The 22,374-nt window shown below is 35.7% G+C and overlaps 1 protein-coding gene across 1 annotated transcript in view; it reads left to right on the top strand.

Moving 5' to 3' along the window:
* LOC106871016 (deoxyribonuclease gamma) overlaps window positions 1-22,374 on the top strand; it is a 93,970-nt gene that overhangs the window by 42,991 nt on the left and 28,605 nt on the right. Inside the window, exons 2-3 of the mRNA XM_014917271.3 lie at window positions 4,504-4,601; window positions 15,060-15,128. Coding sequence (XP_014772757.1) covers window positions 4,504-4,601; window positions 15,060-15,128 — 167 coding nt within the window. The remainder of the gene's footprint in view (window positions 1-4,503; window positions 4,602-15,059; window positions 15,129-22,374) is intronic.

The raw sequence follows: 22,374 nt of genomic DNA, 5'->3' as shown, positions 1-22,374 counted from the left end.
AAAATAGAAGACATGTATATATATATATATATATATATATATATATATATATATATATATATATATATATATATATATACACACGCGCACATACACACACACACATACATACATACATATATACATACATACATACATAATTCTGATAAAGTACCAATGTAAGAAATAATCTTTTTTTATGAAGCTATTGGCAATATGTGCTTGTGTGCGTGTGTTTATGTGTGCGAATGTGTGTTTGTTTGTGTGTGTGTGTGTGTGTGTGTGTGTGTGTGTGTGTGTGTGTGTGTGTGTGTGTGTGTGTGTGTGTGTGTGTGTGTGTGTGTGTGTGTGTAATCTAAACTCGAATGCGATTGGTTAACTCACATTGTGCCAGTCCATCATACTATCACCTATCCCACCAACCAGTCTCTCTAAGTAGGCAAAACCTCACGCCGCCTCTCACACCAAACAAATCCCTGTCTTTAGGTCTTCCTATGTTACAACGCTACACTTCATTCTGTAAATACACATATTACAGCATATATAAATATTCTTAAAACAACGGGCGGAAAAATTTTTAATTACATTGCTTTTTCTCGAAAATTTTTAGAAACTGCACCTAATTATTACTTACTTATAGCAGGTCTCTACCTAAATTTCAAGCTCTCCTGCTTTCTCTGGAAATGTGTGCGTAAAGGAACAAATAGGATCTTTCAAATTGAGTGATTACGTCAGCGAAAATCTGGCCAATCAAATTACAAGAAACACATCCTGGATTTTTGAGTGATGACGTCATCACAGATCTCTCCGATAAGATTTGTTCTGGGACTCTATAAGAGACCAGATCTTACGACAAAGTAAAGGAAAATTTGAATGATAAACGGTACATCAGGAAGTTAGCAACGTAAGCAACGAAGAGTAACTGCCGGCAAATTCTCGATCTTGGAAGTAACCACAGTTCAGACTGTCAAAATGCTGGATTATGAAAAGAACTGTCACTGTTACCTCTAAAACACTCACCACTTCCTCAGACACGCTTCTAGTGTTCTCTTGAACATCATTTTCTTTTTTCTGCCATAAACAGTACTAGTCAACATAACTTAATTCTCTTTTCTTGGAACAGTAATGTTGCCCGGAAGCTTGAAGAAGACAGTAGAATTGACACTAAGCGCAGCCTCTCTTGGACACAAAACCCTTACATTACATCACACTATGAAGGCTATGCGTTTGCAATACAGTAACAAGAGATTGCCACAAAGTACCTGGTAAACAAGAGAGACAGTGTAAATTCGTGAAAATAAAACAAATGAACACCTAAAACTGAAAGTTTTCGTTCTCATTCATCTAACATTACTCATTGTTACAACTTTGATTTATTCCAGTTCTAATGTTCCATATAATAACGTCGGTGAACAATCGTTATGCAAAATATAAACAAAGAGAATGAACTGGACTAAATTAAGGCATTTTCCCCACAAAGTATGATAATGGAGATTCAGTAGTCTATGAAATATTTTGAATCATAATTCATTTTTTTACGATGATATTTAAACAAAATTTAAATAACTATATAGCACAGGTTTTACCTGCAAGTAAAGTAGTTTTGAAACAAAATCCATAATAGATTTATAGACGAACCTTTTAAGTTATGAAAAAAAAAGCACTTTAATATATTCATTGATAAAAACATAGTAACTATTTTACGAAACCAGACTGAATTTACGATTATTTTAGAATTTAGTTAACACACATTGGAATGTAATTTAGATAGAAAAATTGTAACGAAAGGGTTAAATCAATATTTCTGATCATTATAAAATACTGAGTTGGCTCCTTTTAAGTAACTTATTCAATGTTTTGCAGACAAAATATGGCTGTGACTAAAAAGAAAAAAGAAATAAACAAATAAGTGTGAACTTTTATTTTTGATTATTCATAAGTTGATTTTAGTGAATTAATAATGAATATTTTAGAGGTATCATTTTTTTAAAAATATTTTATAGTTTTATCAAATAATTATTTCATATATGTGGGTGTATGTATGTATGTATGTATGTCTCTTTTAAATTATTATACATCTTCCACTGAGGAGGGAGCCGGTTTCCAACAAAGATACAAGGCTCCATCTTTGGGATGTAGTTAACACAGACAAATTCACATTTGGAACTTGAGAAAAGTCTTGCATATTTTTACTATTCTACTCACAGATTGGACTTCTAATGTACGAATCAACCGGTCAATTTCTCTTTCTGAAAATCCCAGTTTATCCAGTTCTCCTTTAAGCATTTACTAACAAAACCTAGTGTTCCAATTATTATTGGTATGAATATGAATTCATTGTCTGGATATAGAAGCTGGAGGTTTCGAAGCAGCTGTCCATAGATATCCCCATTTTCTTCGATTTTCAAAGAGATATTTATATCTGCAGGGCAGCTAACCTCTATGATGGTACATTCCTCTGCCCCTCTGTACCAAGCAACAATATCCAGTTTGCTATGCTTACATTTAACAGAAGTTTTGATGGAAATATTCCACCAGTATTCCTTGAGTTAGAGTCTATGAATGTATTCCATAACAGAGGGATTTTCTAAGTTTATTTCAGAACGGCTTTTTTTTTTTTTGCAGATAGCATTGTAAATTGTTTTATCAGCAACATCGTGCCGCATAGGGAGGTAGTACCGTGACGACATTTTAGGACAGCTGCTAATAACATGCGTAATGTCTTCCACAGAAACATGACATAGCCTACGCATGCAGTTGCACCTTGGGATTACAAGAGCGTCACTGTCTCTCTTGTTTACCAGGTACTTTGTGGCAATCTCCTGTTACTGAATTGTAAACGCATAGCCTTCAAAGTGTAATGGTTTCGGGTTTATGCGGTGGCCTTTTACGATCTTCCAGCTCACCATACAAAAGTTGCTTAGGAAGTCCATTATAATTCATTCTCACCAGATGTCTTCCCCAGCTCATACTTTGCAGAATGACCGATTCTACATTCCTGCTACAACGTCTCTCAAGTACCTCTACATCACCGATTGCCATACTCCAGTTTATACAAAGTATTTTCCGAAGACAATGTTGATGGAATCGTTCCAAATGCTTCAAATGCTAACGATAAATATACCATGTCTCACTTCCATAGAGCGATGATGGCAGAACACGCGCAATATATATATATATATATATATATATATATATATATATATATATATATATATATATATATATATATATATATATATATATATATATATATATATATATATATATATATATATATATATATACACAGAATGCAGTGAATAAACTAAATTACGCAAAAATGAAAATAACTCTGACATCTCATTTTAACAGATATATTTACCAAAATTGCATAAAAATATCTTTAAATACTAAAGAGTAAATTTATTCAATAAAATTGCCATTGGCTTCAATCACAGCCTCCAGACGACTTCGGAACTTCATGTAACTTTTCTGGACGGTCTCCTTGTTTACGGTGGTGAATGTTGCCATAATCCTTGCCTTCAGTTCATCTTTGGTGCTACAAGGAGTTTTGTTGGTCTCTCGCTCAACTGCACCACACACATAATAATCAAGGAGGTTACAGTCTAGGGAGTTAAGTGGCCAGATATTAGGGGTTGTGTGGTCGCAGAAATTGTCTGACAGCCATGACTGGGTTTTCCTGCTTGTGTGGAATGGTGCAGAGTCCTGTTGCCAGACATAGGGTCTTCCAGCAGCCACCTTCTTGATCTAAGGCAGCACTACCTCCTCCAAGCACTTGATGTAGGCCTCCGTGTTGAGTTTGAAGCCGTGTGGGAAGATGAGTGGAGGCATAATATCGCCATCACTAGTGATCACTGCAAAGACCATGATGTTGACTGGATGTTTGATTTTTATCACATTGGTATATGTTCTCAGATTGCACTGACCTCAAATTGACACCCAAAAACTCTGAAATGTTCATGCTGGAGCTTCCGGCTGGAATGCCAAGCAGTACACCATGTTTCCAAATTTCTGGCAGAGTGAATTGCGTCATAATGCTATTTTTCTCACAGACGGTGCCCAACTGACCCTATTATGCTGTGTAGTCGACAAAATCAAAAACAATGTGCATACGCGAAATTAAAAATATAAAATGGCGACAATTTAGCCATCGTGCCTTGTATACACACACACACACACACATACATATATATATATATATATATATATATATATATATATATATATATATATATATATATATATATATATATATATATATATCGTAGAATCGACCATAAGAGTACTGTGAACTTGCTGTGGAGAGTGGAAAATCCAACACACATTTCGGATTGAGTACTTTTTCAGGAGAGTCAACTACGTGTGAGCATGTGCATGTGTGTGTGTGTGTGTGTGTGTGCCATCATCTGAATAAACAGATATTTCCAGGCTCTTTCATGTTATTAAGTACTCTGCCCTGAATTAAATTTCTTGCAGATTTTTTTAACAATATTTATCATTCTTTCTATATTTGTTTTACAGATCGTTGCACGCTACGAAATTGTTTTCTTACAACAAATCAAAGGAATGTCTGATGATGACGTGGAAACACTCATGAGTAAAGTGAAACAACGTACAAGGTATTTATTTACTTTTGTAAATCCTCATCCTCATCCTCGTCCTCATCCTCATCCTTACCTTCGTCGTCGTCATCATCATTCTCACCATCATCATCAAAAGCACGAACAAGACTAAAAACAGCTAATATTTATTGGTATTGATTTCTAATATTGCACCGTACTGGAAATTTGGAGGGTTTCAGTCGATTTCAAACACTTCAAACATTGACCATTACTACTACTACTACCAGAACCACTACCACTCATTTCATCATTACCAGAAGGATGAAAGGCATCGCCATCCTCATCAAGTTATCAATGCTTCAATGGTCAATAAAATAAGCATAATTAAAAGCGACGAGCTGGCAGAATCGTTAGCACGCCAGGCAAGATGCTTAGCAGCATTTCGTCCGTCTTTACGTTTTGAGTTCAAATTCCGCGGAGGTCGACTTGCCTTTCATCCTTTCGAGGTCGATGAAATAAGTACCAGTTGAGTACTGGAGTCGATGTAATCGACTTATCCCCACCCCCACCCCTCGAAAATTACTGGCTCTGTGCCAAAATTTGAAATCAATAAAATAAGCAGCAGTATTTTAAAATTGACTCTAGTTATCGACCCTGCTAATTTATAGTCTTATACATACTTAGCTATCGTTATTATTATTAGGTACATCTTTAAAGCGGCGAGCTGGCAGAATCGTTAGCACGCCAAACGAAATGCTTAGTGGTATTTGGCTAATTTCTGAAAGAAAATCGGCGTTTTTTTGCGGGGGGGGGGTTGTATTTGCTGCTGATAAGGTAAACCGCACATGCGCGGTAAATTTTGAAAAATTAAGCATATAAGCACGAGTCATGTTTTCTATGTAGTGCCTCGTGTTTATATGTTAATCTAGGTTGTTCTGCTGATGATAGCTGACCTTGCAAAATATTTTATTTTACTAAAATAGCTTGAAACCATGGTTCAGAAAATAGATTGGTAAATGTTTTTATTTTTCATTCCCTTTCGAAATTATCCCTAATTGTGGTATAGAGTTTTTTGGCTGCTCTTTCTGGCGGGTTAGATGTCCTATTATAGGGATCTCTGTATTTTAAATAAATAAATATATATATATATATATCGTTCTTTAAAGCTATTTCAAAGGAGTTTTGAACTTAAAATATAAGGATTAATTAAATATTTCTAACGTAACATTTCAATATCTTTGTCGTTATCATTTTTTGTGTTTAATGTTCTATCTGCATTGCTATCGCCTTATTGATTTTATATACGTAATGAAACTTGGTCACAATTTCCGACCGTCAGTGTTCAGTTGTCCATTGAATTAGCGTACAAGTAGCTGGATATTCTAGAGACACGCGTCCCTTTAACGTAATTCTTGGACGGAATCAGTGCGGTACAGTGTGACAAGGCTGAACAGCACTTATGACTCTCTTGAGACTACTGGCAAGCAATTATCGTCAAACTCGGCTTTGTAATGTTTTCCATTTTCATCCTTGGAGTGATAAAAAAAATAGTATTACCGTTATCATTCTCAGAATTAATGGGCCGAGAAATAGATCGAGAGTTTCATTTGTTCAAAAAGTGAACATGCATAAAACATGTTTACAAACTCTCTATGAAAATACCCTAATATTTACAGATCCTAGTTTTAACTACTTTATGAGACAAGCCTATATCTATCCTTTAAGGTAATCTGTGAATATCTTTTACAGAAATAGCTGAGTATCATTCCAATTGTGCCCATTAGAAATTAAATAACTGATGCATTTCTTAATTAATAGATGCAGTAATATTTAAATTTAGCATAATCGGTGTAATTCATTGATTTTACAGCTCAGTTTTACACAACTTATAATTATTTGGTATTGCTATGTCGATAATTAGTATACTATTGACATTTTTACCATAGATACTTGTCAGATTTATTTTGTGTTACCTGGTGATATTTCTGTATGCTAAAGTTTCATGGTATCTTTTTGCTTTTTCATTTTCTAAAACATGTGGAGGTTTATACAAGTACCCCAGAGCATTTTATCAAAAGAATTTATATTGGATAACCAGACGCAGGAGTGGCTGTGTGATAAGGAGTTTACTTCCCAGCCACATGGTTCCAGGTTCAGTCCCGCTGCGTGGTACCTTGGGCAAGTGTCTTTCACCATAGCCATGGGCCGACCAAAACCTTGTTAGTGGATTTGGTAGACGGAAACTGAAAGAACTACTGTGTGTGTGTGTGTGTGTGTGTGTGTGTATGTGTGTGTGTGTGTGTGTGTGTGTGTGTGTATCTATACGTGTGTCTTTGTGTCGGTATTTGTCCCCAACCACCACGTGACAACGTCCTCATAGCTTAGCGGTTCGGCAAAAGAGACGAAAGAATAAGTACCAGGCTTTAAAAATGTACTGTAATCGATTCGTTCGACTAAAACTCTTCAAGACAGTGCTCCAGTATGGCGTTAGTCTAATGAATGAAACAAGTAAAAGATTTAAAAAATAAAAGACATGTATAACGGCTTCGTTACGTTACTGTATCGCATCCCCAAGTATATTTGGGCGTAATTAGTACAGGACATCATGATATAATGTCTCGTTTTCAAATAGAAAACATTTGTCATCTAAGTTGCTGGAATTGTGAATATTTCTTCCAAAGTATCTAGTCCTTTTATGCTGTCACCACTAAGTATATTGAAAGTACAGTAACACCTCACTTTACGAGGACCCGCTTTACGAGACCCCAGGTTTACGACTTTTATTTTTCAATTACAACATCCAAATTTTGAACGACGTGCAAAAGTTTCTACTACCATAACAAATGCTTCTGCGTGTTATCTAGAAATTTATAGATAGTGAAAAGAAGCTTCTAAGCGAAAAACTCTAGACTTGTTTTTTAAAAAGAAATCTACAAGTCCGACTAAGAGTGCTTGTGAATCGGGGATCGCGTCTACAAGTGACGGTATGCGCGAGTCTAGTGCGAGTGAAAGTGATTCAGATATGATTATATTTTTTAGTATAAATGATCTTGACATTCTTTTAACTTTACATAAAATATTCTTTCCATTCTACTGTTGTTTTATTGCCATTTATTTACAAGTATTATAAATTTTATAGGTAAAATATTTTTCTGAGAACGAATTACGATTTATAACATTGTTACTATGGGAAATTATTGTTCTGCTTTACGAGTTTTCGCTTTACGAGCGGTTTCCAAGAACAAATTAACTGATATATACACAACTGCTCCTTCTATCGTCCCCCAGAATTAGTGCTTTATTTCTTTATCTGATGTCTCTTAAGTTCATAGAAGCACTGACCATGTAAAGAAGTGTTTTTACTGTTGTTCTCCACGGTTAACTTACGTGCTGTCAATACATATACCCGTTTTGGCTGTTACTTGAAATTTATAATTTAGTAATCCGGAATATAATCACTAGGAAGAATTTTGATGCTATTATAATAATCCTTTTGCTATAATAATAATTAGCAATGGCATGTAGTAGATCTTCTTGTGAGGTAGTTGGCATCATAACTGCTTTTTAAACTGCCCCCTGCTATTCAAGAGTCCCCTAACACCTCTTTACATATAGACTTATTGGTTGTTATATTAAATGCTTAGTATTTTATTATTGTTGTTATTATTATTATTATTATTATTATTATTATTATTATTATTATTATTATTATTATTATTATTATTATTATTATTATTATTATTATTATGAATAATAGAATCTAGGTCTGTCACGTTCCAGTTCAACTGCAGAACCATATGGCTAGCACTGCAAATGTGTTAATGGGGCAAATTGTATTCTTGCTATGCAGATGAGTTTAGTTTGTTTTTATTCTTTTTTTATTTTTATTCTGCCAAAATGTTCTGTTCATATTCACACTCTTACACACACACACACACACACACACACACACACAAACACACGCACGCACACACACACACACACACACACAACTTTACTTCCCTCTATAGTCAAGTATTTCTTTTGGACACAATCGAGAATACGTTTTTGCTCGCATGCGTGTGTGTATGTATGTGTGTAACAGTAAAACCGCCCAATTCATGAACATTTTCCCGTTTGGGAATAATAATTAAGATTACCGTGAAAAGTCATCAATGATTGGGAAGCTTAATAGTGACTTTCAGGGTTTTATTGCCGGGGGTCCAATCCTAGAAAGGGTGAAAAACAAGACTGCTTTGACAATATGATCATTGTTTGTGCCATTGTGTTATTGATAAATACAACATTGTCAAGTTGGCAGGATCAGAGAGAGATGACACACGGTGGAAGCTGTGATATGATAAATATGGGAGTTCTTGAATCTGCTAAATATAGGAGTAAATTTCCATATAGGGAGAAAGATTGAAGAGTTTGGCAAGAATAGAAGGGCTTGCTCTGGAGAGAATTGTTTGAAGATAATGTAAAGGTCATTTATAGGTTGATAGCATTGTTGATTTGGAGCGATTGGCAGTGTGCTCGCGTTTGACGTGTTTATGAACGTGGGTGTGATACTATTGAAGTGTGAAATGCAGTCTTGTCGAGTGTGTGCACTAAGCAACTGAAAGCAAAGCGTGAATCAAATTTAGAAGCGTTCTTCGCAATACTGCTTAAGGAACCATTTTAGTTGACAAGTAATAGATCAAATGATAATGCAAAGTTGTTAGAGTTGTTCATAACTAAAGATCAAAAGGGCTGACTGGAATTCGACAGGCGAGAGGGCTTGCGCGCTAAACTTGGCACAAAAGTATCTTTTGCTTTACGGGTGGTAGCTATGCAGGATTTGAGGTGGTGAGTGAAGTCTTTCCAATCAGTGAAGGTAGTGATATTCTCTAAATTTGTTGATTATATTCTTCTCCGTATGAGCGATGTAAAAGGACTTGCTTAAGAGGATGGTTTCATTCGTCTTTTTGGCAACCTCAGATTACTCATTGGTCAAACGAAAAGCACATTTACTACCGAGAATTGTTTGCGTGGAACTAAGAAGAATTCCGACTAGTTAGCTGACTTGAAGTGCCATAAAGTTCGGGAGGCCAGTACGAGGTGGTATCAAAAGATTCCTGGACTAGTTGTGGTTAATAAAAAAAAAATAACTTATTTACGTAAGTTTTAACATCATCTCCTTCGAAATAGACAGCGTTCCCAGCGTTCCTGCCACTTTTGGAATCCGACCTGGAAGTCGTTTTCTGTAAGCGAGTCGAGGACCTTCTTCGATTCGCTCTGGATCTCGACAACGGTGTTAAAACGGCGACCTTTGAGCTGCATTTTCATTTGGAAAAGATATGGAAGTCCGTCGGGGCTAAATCTGGCGGATAGGGCAGGTGCGGAAGCTATACCATATTGTTTTTGACAAGAAACTCACGAGTGAGGAGAGATCGGTGACAGAGTGCATTGTCGTCATAAGGAATCCAATTCTTCGCGCTCCACAGATCCGGTCGCTTTTGCCAAATATCCTCCCTCAAACACTTCAAAACGTCGTAGTAGAACTCTCAATCGACAGTCTGGCCCTGGGAAACAAATTCTCGATGCACAATCGTTCTGCCGTGAGCATCACCGGGGGTGACGCTCATGGCATGTCTTCCAGATTGCTCTTCGTCTTCCAGGGACGTTCTGCCACTCGAAACATTGTATGCAACCCGTTACCTAATGCCGTAAGCTTGCCGAAGCATGCTCAATGTCTCTGTAGCAGACTTCCCAAGTTTAACGCAAAATTTCATGTTGGCTCTTTGTTCCTGTCCATGACAAAATCGCAGACTACAGCAGACACGTGATCACAAAAACATAAATTTCACAACTTGCGGAGTAAACTGTGATGTCATTCGCCACAGACGCTGGTTGTTCAGTAAAAACTGGGTTTAAGTATAAAAAAGGATGAAGTGTATTTGAAGTGGAAATGTGTCTTGATCAGGAATACGAATAGTGGGTGATACAAACTGTTGCAGAGAGTAAAGTAGGGTAAAATGTTCGGCTTCCGCGGTAGCAAAGTTTAGAGTGCAAGAGGCAAGTGAAATTGTAAACATTGAAGTCATTGTAAGTGTATGCCTCTGTGTGTGCGCGCGCGTGTGCGTGTGTGTGCATGTGCGCCAGCACTTGTCTAAATATTAGGATTTCAGTGAGAAATCTGTTAAGAATTCTTTGACATTATACATACTGCTTTTGCTAGATTTATATTTGTTGTACATTTTAAAGGCACTAAAGCTGAATTAATTTATGACCCTTGATGTTATGCAATGATAAATGGTGTCGTACACAAAATAACTTTTTCTTATTTGTAACGGCGTTAGAATGGTGATAAAAGAACTGATAAAAGGTGAAATACAGAAAATGGTTTAAGAAACACTAGTCTAAACCTTTTACTGTCATATACCAGTACATGTCTACATTCTTTCTTAATAAAAAATTTCAGATTGTATTCTATCCCTAAAAGAAAGAGACTTTTTTCTTATTTTAATCGTGACACAATCTGCTTGAATAAATGGTTGGAATCTATCGCAAGAGTTCATTCAGAAGAGGTTATCTTTTGTTTTACTCCCTTCGGAATTTTGATAATTATTTTTGAGATAAATTTTCATTCTTGCAGATTTTCAATTATTCTGTCAAACAGGCTTATATTTCTGGTGTCATTCTGTCAGAATTCGGTCGACACCAACATAGTTTAGTTGTAAAAAGTGATGTTATTGTACTTCGTATGGTGTCTTGTAACATATATATTGCAAAGTATATATACTAAACTATTATTATATGGTAAATTGAAAGTGCGGAATTTTGCTCATTAAAACTCAGTCAAGTCATCTGAATGTAAAAAAAAGAAATTCTTGTAGTAGAAAGGAATATTATGGCAAATTTAAAAGTAGGAGGCAGCATTGGATGAATGCTAGACTAAATTAGTTACATACCAATAATCGACTCATCACTACCTCCCCCAATCTACCCTTGTAACAAAAATTTGAAATGATATTAAGCTGTAGAGAAAGGCGGTGAGCTGACAGAATCGTTAGCACGCCGGGCGAAATGCATAGTGGTATTTCGCCCATCGTTACGTTCTGTGTTCAAATTCCGCCGAGGTCGACTTTGCTTTTCATCCTTTCAGGGCCGATAAATTAAGTATCAGTGAAACACGGGTCAATGTAATCGACTAGTCTCCTCCCCCGATTTCAGGCCTTGTGCCTATAGTAGAAAGGACATTAAGCTGTAGAGAATTGGACTGTTTTAATCCCAACTGAAAACCGTCTTATATTGTTTACATTGATAGTGGTTCTCATAAAATGAAAGATCAGGCTGGCTACTATTATTATAAATAAAACAAACTCACGAGCGTTCAACCATATTTTATTGATAGAAAACTGTGCATATAGATACGTAAATTATTACAGATTCACTGGTTATCAGAATAATACATAGGAAATAATTTACTGCGTTGGCTTAGACATTTGCTATCTGAAAGGGGAAAATACAAATACAAATACCTCCAGATATTGTTAAAACTCGGAGAAGAAAACCGTGATGTCTTGTCTGAAGGCTAGCTGTGGTCTGCCGTGACCTGTCTTCCTTGAAGGCTAACTAACACACATCAAGAAGGCTGTGTGTTAGATGCCAAACTGTGTAACTATTTAACTATGTAAAAGGGCGCAAAACTAGAATATTCGAGAAAACTGTATCACGTCACAGCTTCACTCTGTTTGGTTGATTTTATTGATAGAAAACATTACATATCAATCACGTGAAACTGTAGTAGCATACTCATGATCGGAAACATAATTTCGTAGTCAGGGTTTGAATCCTTACAATATATTTTTTCCATCGTGTCACAACTCAAAATGTTTGAGAGTGTAGACGTTCGGTTTATTCGAAAGAGCTGCCAAATATCTCTCAAATTTTTTCTACTATATTCAAAATGGAAGGGAGGTGCGTAACTTAGATAGTATAACCATGGATATGTAGTACACAGTCTTTGAAAAACAAAATAAGTCCGAATGATCATAAATTCAACTCTGGATATTTGATCGTAGCTCTGCGGAATCGTAATTGACCTAGGGCTAAACAACCACATGAATGTATAAATACTTGAAAATTATTGTGTAATAGCTCTGCACTAGAATACACGGCCGACAAAACAAAATTGACCACCGACAATGAAAGGTCAAGAGAAGTGATTACCCTTTGACAGATAGCTTTGATTGTGAATGTTTAAGCAATTGACTTTTTCATACTTGTACTAAAGATGAATAAATATTTATTCAATGCCACTGATATAGGAACGCATCAACTACAAGAGATACTTATAGTAAATAGTGCTTTAATATTCTATCGCCTTCAGTCTCTGGTTGTTGCTATTTTATAGTAATGACTGTGTGATTTAAATCTATTGCCTATGATCAATACTATCAAGTTAACCCTATAAAACTCATAACAACAGTATCAATGGAATTTACAATTGACTAAATGGAGTATACAGTTAAATGAAGTACATAATTAAATGGTAGTTAACATTTAGTAAGCAAAGTAAAGATTTTATTAATTGAAATTACTCTCATAATAAAAAGAAAAAACGTTAGATTTCATTATTAACTCTTGTGAAGAAAAGCAAGTGAAACAATTCCGAAATCTCAATTAAAAGTTGAATAAAGACGTGTAGTGAGGTGTGTATCTGACCATTGGTCCTACAGAGACAATTCCGGACGTGTTTAGATGTTATTAGACCTCCTCAGCGAGAGACAATCTTACCATACTTTCCAAATCCCATACGAATTCAGAGAATAATAAATACTTTGACGGAAAACATTTGTTAGAAAAACGACTGGAGAAATTTTCTTCTACACGGAGAACATATTTAAGAAATGGTTAACGTGTTTAACACGAGCCATTTACATTCATAATGAAAAACAATCATTAGCTTTAATGAGTATTATTATAATTTTTTTTTTTCTCAAGAAAGGCGTGTTATTATTTTTTTTTTAATCTCTGAAAATGAGATGTTTAATCAATTTCATCATAATTTAAATTTTGCATAAGATTATAATATTTTAGATAAATTATTGATTGGTATAAAGTTGAGTTCAATAGTCCTAAATTAGATAAAAGATTTTCGATATTCATCAGTTTGGTTTTCAATCTCCATCAGGGGTTTTAATCTTGCATGTGCACTTAGTACCAGACTGAGTTCGAATCCTAAAACTTTCTTCCTAAAGACTTAAGGTTAATAATATTGTTATTTATTGTTCCACTGATGAATGCAAGATTCACAGTAAAGGTGGCGAACAGGCAGTGTCGGTAGTGCATTGATTAAAATGCCGAGAAGAGAATCTATTTCGAATCTCTGTGTTCTGTGTTCAAATCTCACCGAAATCATCATTGTCTTTCATCATTTCGGAATCGATAAAAAAATGTCCAATTAAGAAGATCGGATTGGCAGAACTGTTAGAGCATCTGGCAGGATATCTTGAAGTATCTGTTCCGGCATTCTTACAGCAACGCCTGTGACGTCTCTATGTCAGGTTCTATCGGCACTAAAGCGCCAAACTTTTCCTTGGACGATATTGGTGACATGGAGAGGTGAAACTTAGTACGCCTAGGCAAGTGCCAATCTTCCTCAAAAATCCATGCCCAGACCTATGCAAACAAGATAAGTATATGGTTAACCTTGGTCGACGGAGGCCCTAAATTCATATTTACTTTTCAGTAACAGCAGTCATACCGAGTTTATGTAAGCGTTGAACTTACTCGTTAGATTACAAGCTAGTGTCAACACAAAATACTTGACTTTTTTCTTTCGAGTTTGCAATATGATTCTTTATCAGTAGCGCAAATTTCATTTCAGGTTTGCACTGTGCTTCTTAATCAGTAGTGTAAATTTCATTCCATAACAGTATCGTTTGCTTCCTCGCACTATATATATATAATTAGCCTTTCATGACATAGATGTTTCTCCTCTCATTTAGTCTTTCTGACTTTCCATTCATGACCATTTCTATTTCTTCCAGGCATAATGTATCTAAGATTGCATTATCCAATGTATCCTTGGTTTCTAAGATGATGTATGATTTTGGGTGACTGATTTCAGCAGATCAAATGACGACATGAACGTTCTCACCAAGTTTCACTATGTTGTACTGAGTGACAGTGTTACCGAACCAGTCATGGACATAGATTGCTGCTACTGCTGTTATTGTTGTTGTTTAACCTTAGATCATACTGAAGATCAAAAGTGTTCCGTTCGTACACATTCGTCTTTTTTGCGTATCGAGAATAATGGTATTTAAAGTGTACTTCTTACTCTAAGATATGATTTAAAGGAACTTAGCTGCTATCTTTTTGTAGAAGAAGAAACCACGCGCAGGCTCCTTCGGTGTCACACCATCGATGTAGATTTTCAAATGGAGTTGACCGTTATCAGATTTTTATATTGATTCTACAATACCTAACCAGTTATAAAATTATTCTACGACTAACAGACATCCATTAATATCTTTTATTTTTCAGAGAAAACTTTGGCTACAAACTCAGTAAACCTCTTGGAGACGATAAAGAACAATATGGCTTCCTTTACAGGTAAACTATCCAAAATTCAGTTTGTCAATGATATTAGTCAACATTGGAAAAAAAAGTTAACTTCATAAAATATGTGAACCACCCCTTCTTTTTTCTTTTTTTTTTTTGTCTTTTGTTTCAGTCTCTTTTTTTTTTTAGTCATACTCTTATCTCATCTATTTATATTCCTAACATGATGAACAAGGGTTAATGATAAAGATACTTTTTATAATTGTCTCACCAATAGTTTGGAAATTAAATAAATAGGTGATGTTGAAGCAGTGTTTAACCTTTAATTTTTTTAGTGGTGTGTGTGTGTGTGTGTGCGCGTGCGCGTATGCGTATGTGTGTGTGTGCCACATCAAAGATAATGAGACCAACAAAACACGTCTTCAGCTTCGTCCTGTATATGTATGTGTGTGTGTTAATATATACACACATATAAGAGTAATAATTCAAATGAGTAAAGAAGTCAAATGGACATTACAATTATTTTCGTATACGGACAATATATTTATTCCATATCTCATACAATGTTATGCAATTCATACTCTGTTGTGCAATCCATGTTATGATATATAGAAATGTGTAACAATTCTGTAATCCATTCGCTTCCTCCGATGTTATGATTTGAAGGCACCATTGACCAAATAAATGTTGTAGAATAAGTTAATTTGCGCGTCTCACAACATGTAAATAGACCGAACATGTAGCTTTCACTTGATATCTCCTGTAGGTATTTAAGACATTTACATCAATCGAAGACTTGCGGATCTCCTTTTGATTTCGAAATTCGACGCTAGCAAGGATCCGACATGATGTGCATGAAGTGAAAGCCAGTATTATACCATCCCTCATTCTCTCTTTATATATGTATATTAAGGCGGCGAGCTGGCAGAAACGTTAGCACGCCGGGCGAAATACCAAACGATATTTCGTCTGTCTTTATGTCCTGAGCTCAAATTCCGCTGAGGTCGACTTTGCCTTTCATCCTTTCGGGGTCGATAAATTAAGTAGCAGTTGCGTACTAGGGGCGATCTAATCGACTGGCCCCCTCCCCCAAAATTTCGGACCTTGTACTTAGAGTGGAAAAGTATATATATATATATATATATATATGTGTGTGTGTGTGTGTGTGTGTGTGTGTGTGTGTGTGCGTGTATAATACGCTTCTCTGTGGACAAATAGTGTAAACTAACCTTCCAAGAGACACACAGACTTGTATGGTGTAGATACTTTTTTTTTCATTCAACCATTTCATATTTTTACCTCATTCTTAGATACAAGTCGAGTGGTACTTCTTTGCGGTCTTATTTACTTTCAGTCCATTTTACAAGTTCGCCTTCATGAAATAGTTCTTTTGATAGATTTATTAACAAAATATGTTTTAGGTTTTTAATGGATTAAACCCTAAAATAACTGTTGACGCTTTGTGTCTTATATTCTTTGATTGGTATCGTCTGAAGAAATTAAATTCAGCACATTTTTTCATCCGTCACATATGTTCATTTATGATGTTTTCTGATAAAATTATTTTGTACCTTAAAATTTAATCAAACTACTTATCCATTACTAGCTCTTATTGTATCGACTACAGATTGTATAAAATCAATATTAGACTGCATTGGGATAAGAAACATCTTGGAAGTATATTTCTTACATTGGTATAATTCTAGAGTCACTATTGGGGAGGACTATAGTTGATTGAGCCGATCTTAGTATTTTTACTAGTACTTATTTTAACGACCTCGAGTAGATGAAAACCAAACTCGAATCCAATCGCATTTGAATGTATAATGTAGAAGGACAAATCTAAATACTCTAAGGTATTTCCTGTCAGCGTGCCGCTCTGTCAGATTTCAAAAGTCACGTGTATATTAGTATAATACTACTTTGCCAGTGTTTATTGAGCGAAAACACCTAAAGCTCCACGAGGCTCCGGCAGAGGATGGTGGCGAACCCTGCTGTACTCTTTCACCACAACTTTCTCTCACTCTTTCTTCCTGTTTCTGTTGTACCTGTATTTCAAAGGGCCAGCCTTGTCACATTGTGTCACGCTGAATATCCCCGAGAACTACGTTAAGGGTACACGTGTCTGTGGAGTGCTCAGCCACTTGCACGTTAATTTCACGAGCAGGCTGTTCCGTTGATCGGATCAAGTGGAACCTTCGACGTCGTAAGCGACGGAGTGGCAACAACAACAACTTTGCTAGTGAAAGTAAATAGGTGACATGTAACATTACTATAATCGTTATGGGTTGAGCTGTAGTTATACTGGTATACATATAACAGTGAAAGATTAGAAATACAGTTTTAGGGAGATGTTTGGTTTTAGGATTGTAATATGTTCATTTGTACAGTTACCGCTGAAGGTTTTATTGCTGTTATTGTTTATTCTCTAGTTGAGCAGATCTGTGATCAAAGATGTCCTAGTTGTAACTATCTTATCTTTTTTTACGTATGAAGAACATTTTCCAGTATTGTCCTTCTATAATGATAGAGAGAAGTTTCAAGGATATTTGACTACTAGTTCTAATAGATCGAGTGTCCATGTAGAGGAACCTTCTTTAGCTCATGTAGCTCCAGTCGTCGTATAATGCGTAATGAGCAAATGAATTTGCTGAGGCCTAACCCTCTTCCACAATCGAATTTGCAGGCGCGTCGAATGTGATGTATAATAAACTCTAAGAATTGTAATCGAGTCGACGATTTAGTTTGCGAAAAAAAAGACTGTTGACATGTTACAACACTCAGATTTGATGTGCTACACATTCATTAAAAAAAAAATCCTTGAATAACTTCAGGTCATTGAGTTTCAGCAGCATATTTACATACGTACCAGATGTATAACTCATTTATTATTGATTTAACCTCTTGAGAGGGGATGGCCGTCTTTCTAATATATTTCTTATGAATAAAATTCATTGATAAGTCCTCAACTTATCAGGTTCCCCGTTAGCTCGTTGAAATTTTTACGTGGCAATACGAGGAAGCTGGTCGACTACTTAAAAATTCACCTTATTCTCATTGATTATTGATATAATGCGGCGACACAAATTTTGGAAAAAAAATCGATGGTTATAGCTAAAATGCCTTTGATCATTGACTCGCTTAATCAAGGCCAACCTGGAGTTACAACCCTCGACAAAAATTATAGAATCACTACACGTAGGAGATGTTCGTTCAGTTTTTTTTTTTATTTCGTAGCAAATAGACAAAATCACGTACAAGGCACAAAACAACTTTTGTTTACTAACTGAACACTCTAGTTCCGTGGAAAATACTTCAAACAAATTAAAGTATTTTAATTAATGGTTTATTTTCTCCAAGACCGTACTGAGATAAAAACAATGGAATCGCCATAAGATTTGCACTTCTAAAACAAATCTCAAAATGCAAATTAATTTATAGTTAAAATAGAGTGCTTGCAGATTTTAACGAGTTATTGAACTCGAAATGTTGATTGAAAAGAAACAAGGACCCCGAAAATCCAATACGGTGGGTGGTAAAAAATGTTGGCTGTTCCCTGTTAATTTTTTTAGTGTGTGGTCACTAATTTGGCGCGAGTGTTCTGTGATTTAATGTATGAAGAGTATTCGTGAGAGAGTCTATTCCAGTGTGCTTTTGATAAGCGCGTATAAAGAATGTCAGAAGGCAGCTCATTTACAACGAAACATTGAAAACTTTATGTTAATAAAACGAATGTTGGCAAGTAGTAACAATGATTAAACTGCAGGTTTATGCGAATCATCTACACGTATATGCGAGACTGGAAAAATCTCATGACTTACTTCTTACACAGAAGTGTTATGTAGAAGCTGTTGTAAGTTAATAAGAACTAGAATGTACCGCACATTTTGAAGCAGAGTTGTAGCTGATATTATTCAAGTGAGTTCCGTGAAATTGGTGGTGAACGCAAAAATCGTTGCATTTCAAAGAAAGAGATATTACCTCTAGGCCGTCTGTTCACCAACTGACTTGAAACTGCCGTTTCACTACTAAGGCAGATCACTGCCATTTGTATTTAAACAGATCCAGCCCTGAACAATGCCACGACAACAAAATAGATCTTTCCTGACTCACTGCAGTTTTATATAAAATTTGATACAAGTATAAATAAAATGGGACAATTATAAAAGGAAAATATACAGGTTCACCATAAAAACGTCAAAGCGTTAGAATAGAAAACTCAAAGCAATATGCCTGGAAGATAACTGAGTGGCTGTGTGGTAAGTAGCTTGCTTACCAGCCACATGGTTCCGGGTTCATTCCCACTGCGTGGCACCTTGGGCAAGTGTCTTCTACTATAGCCTCGGGCCGACCAAAGCCTTGTGAGTGGATTTGGTAGACGGAAACTGAAAGAAGCCTATCGTATATATGTATATGTATGTGTTGTATATGTTTGTGTGTCTGTGTTTGTCCCCCACAACATCGCTTGACAACCGATGGTGGTGTGTTTACGTCCCCGTAACTTAGCGGTTCGGCAAAAGAGACCGATAGAATAAGTACTAGGCTTCCAAAAAATAAGTCCTGGGGTCGATTTGCTCGACTAAAGGCGGTGCTCCAGCATGGCCGCAGTCAAATGACTGAAACAAGTAAAAGAGTAAAAAATGCAAAGACGCATCACATATCTCATTCCATGATCAGTGTCCTAAGTCCATCCGTTGTCACAGTACCACACTCCTCCATCAAAGTGTTTCTCATGTGTTTTTAAGTACTCCTACGGTTCAATTTTCTCTGGTTCACTTTCCAGATGATGCCTTGACTGGCTGACAATTCCGTGTGCTGAATTAATGTTAAGCCCCTTTATAATTCGTTATCAATAACTATAAATAAAAACAATTTTACGAAAGTTTCTTTTAAATTTTACTTAATTAATCTCGTTAGATGTTGATAAAGACTTTTGTTATTTATGGTGTTTAACATTTAATAGGCTTTCTAATACAGAGTTGCTAATACACCTGTTTGATCCAATAAAGCCGTCACCATATGCATCGATTAACAATAGTTATGAATTACAAATTTTAATTTAAAGCGAGAGGACAGTAGATGATAGAAATAGAAATGCACCTTGATTAGCAACGTATATGCTCTAATTTCATATTCCTCAGAGATCGAAAAAATAAGTACCAATTATGCTGAGAAGGAAGAAGCAGCATTGTACCGAACTAATATTTCACAGTTTTTGATTACGAAATGTTATGTGATCAAACGCCACCGAGATAAGTACTTGTTGTATATCAGAAGTAGACGCCCTGCTCTGTAAATTTACGTCTTTATGCCAAGTTAAGAAACCTATTAACTTGAAAGCAACAATGGTGGAGAAAACTGCAGCAGTAGAGGGATAGAATGAATTCGGTGATTTGGGCAGAATTGGCAGAATACCTTGCAATTTCAAGTTATCGTATTTGATGACATATAAGAAGTCCCCTTTTTCTTTTAAGAAAAAGATGCTTCAAAACCTCACCCTGTGTCCTATATGCGAAATTATGTCTCCTCTTTACCTCAGTATTGGAGGGCGTCCGGTATGCCCGGGTGTCTTTTATGCCATCAAATATGGTAAGTTTTTCTTTTTTACGTTCTGAGTTCAAATATCTTTAAGATTGACTTTGCTTTTCATCCTTCTGGAATCAATGAAATAAAATATTAGTCAAATATTATATCCTTCTCCAAAAGTTCTAATGTCAGAAAAAAAAATGCCCTGAAGTATCGGGACCTGACAGTGAATTATCAATTCCAGCCTGTGGCGTTTGAGACGTTCGGAGGGACTGAGCCACTAGCCGCGAAGTCCTTGTCAACGTTGGCAGCTCGCCTCGCCGAGATGTCAGGTGATGCCTGTGAGGGCGCTTGATTTTCTCAACGCCTTAGGCTCGTCATTGCCTGTGGTAATGCTGCCAGCGTGCTGGCTTGCTTCAGTAGGTACCGTTAAACCTTGTGGTGTGCGACCAGTTGCTGTGATAAAAAAAATCCCTACAAAAGGTTTCAATACAGTTTTAACTGAAGAATTTGGAAGAATTAGATGAAAGTTCCCCGATAATTTTCTTTCATGTAAATAAATGTTTATGTTAATTATTACAATGAGTTCTTGATTTACATCGCTTCAGGATTGCAGAAATTTTTAGTACTTTGCGATTCTTGCAATGGTGATACACCTGGTAATGCAAAAAAGACTTGTCCTTTTTAATGGAAGATGCGTAAAAAAGCAATTATTTATGAAGCAAAGATAACATCTCAAACGAATTGCGGAAAAAAATATCGTTATGCACAAGTGCAGCGCTAAACCATTTTCTAATTACACATACACCTTCATCAATGAGGAATTTCTCAGAGAAACATAAGATATATGTGACTGATAGTTTGAACACTGAGTGGTTAATCACAGAAAACATCACGCTAAGTTTTTTTTTCTTTTTGCCCAGCACAGATTCTATATAAGAAAAATTGTAATAAAACTTACATTCAATGTATATGTATGCATGCATGTGTGTATGTGTAGCTTAAAATAATATAAATTTCATAAAATTATGCAATACATACATACACACAGAAACCGCTTCTTTCTCTATTGGCAAGAAATCTTGAAATAAAACTGAATAATGACATACATACATAGTGTTATGATCTGTTTCTTTTGTTCAAATATCTAGTCAAGGGAGTGTAGTAACGTCTGCGCATGCGTAGTTTTACGCATGCGTAGTTTTACGCATGCGTAGAATAAAACAAGCAAGCGTTTCCCGCTCAATTCATTCTCTTTCTCGCTGGCCAGCGATTGAGCATGGACGTGTGTTTAAAAGTTGTCCCTACATCTTTCGGTCTTATACTCGACAGCTCGTTATTCTCACCTCTAAAGATGTATAACTAAAGATATATATGTTTTACCAAGTAAATAAATGTTGTTTAAGTTGTTTAGTCTGGAGTTCAGCGTTCCGTCTATTTCTTTAATTTTATAGTAGAAAGTCAGGTATACAATCTAAAGATGTATAACCCACTTTCTACTAAAGGAGCAATTTGATAATTGTGGAATGACTTGATCGAAAGCTATGACAATTAATAGATAAAAATATAGTTTGAGTTCAATTATTTATATTTTCTCTTATGTGGATTTAAATGGTTTACTATATGTATTTAATAAACTCGAAGGTTTGTATTTTATACGTAAGATGCTGAGTACTTTTTCTGTATTGGAAGGACGTAAGCAACTTTCCAAATTACCGGAAATATATGAAATGCAAAAGAAAAAGAATAAATTTAAGTTAACAATTCAGCT

This window comes from Octopus bimaculoides, chromosome 2, assembly GCF_046866305.1.
Source record: "Octopus bimaculoides isolate indiv1 chromosome 2, ASM4686630v1, whole genome shotgun sequence".
NCBI classification, from domain to species: domain Eukaryota; kingdom Metazoa; phylum Mollusca; class Cephalopoda; order Octopoda; family Octopodidae; genus Octopus; species Octopus bimaculoides.
This window is presented reverse-complemented; position numbering and strand designations above follow the sequence as displayed.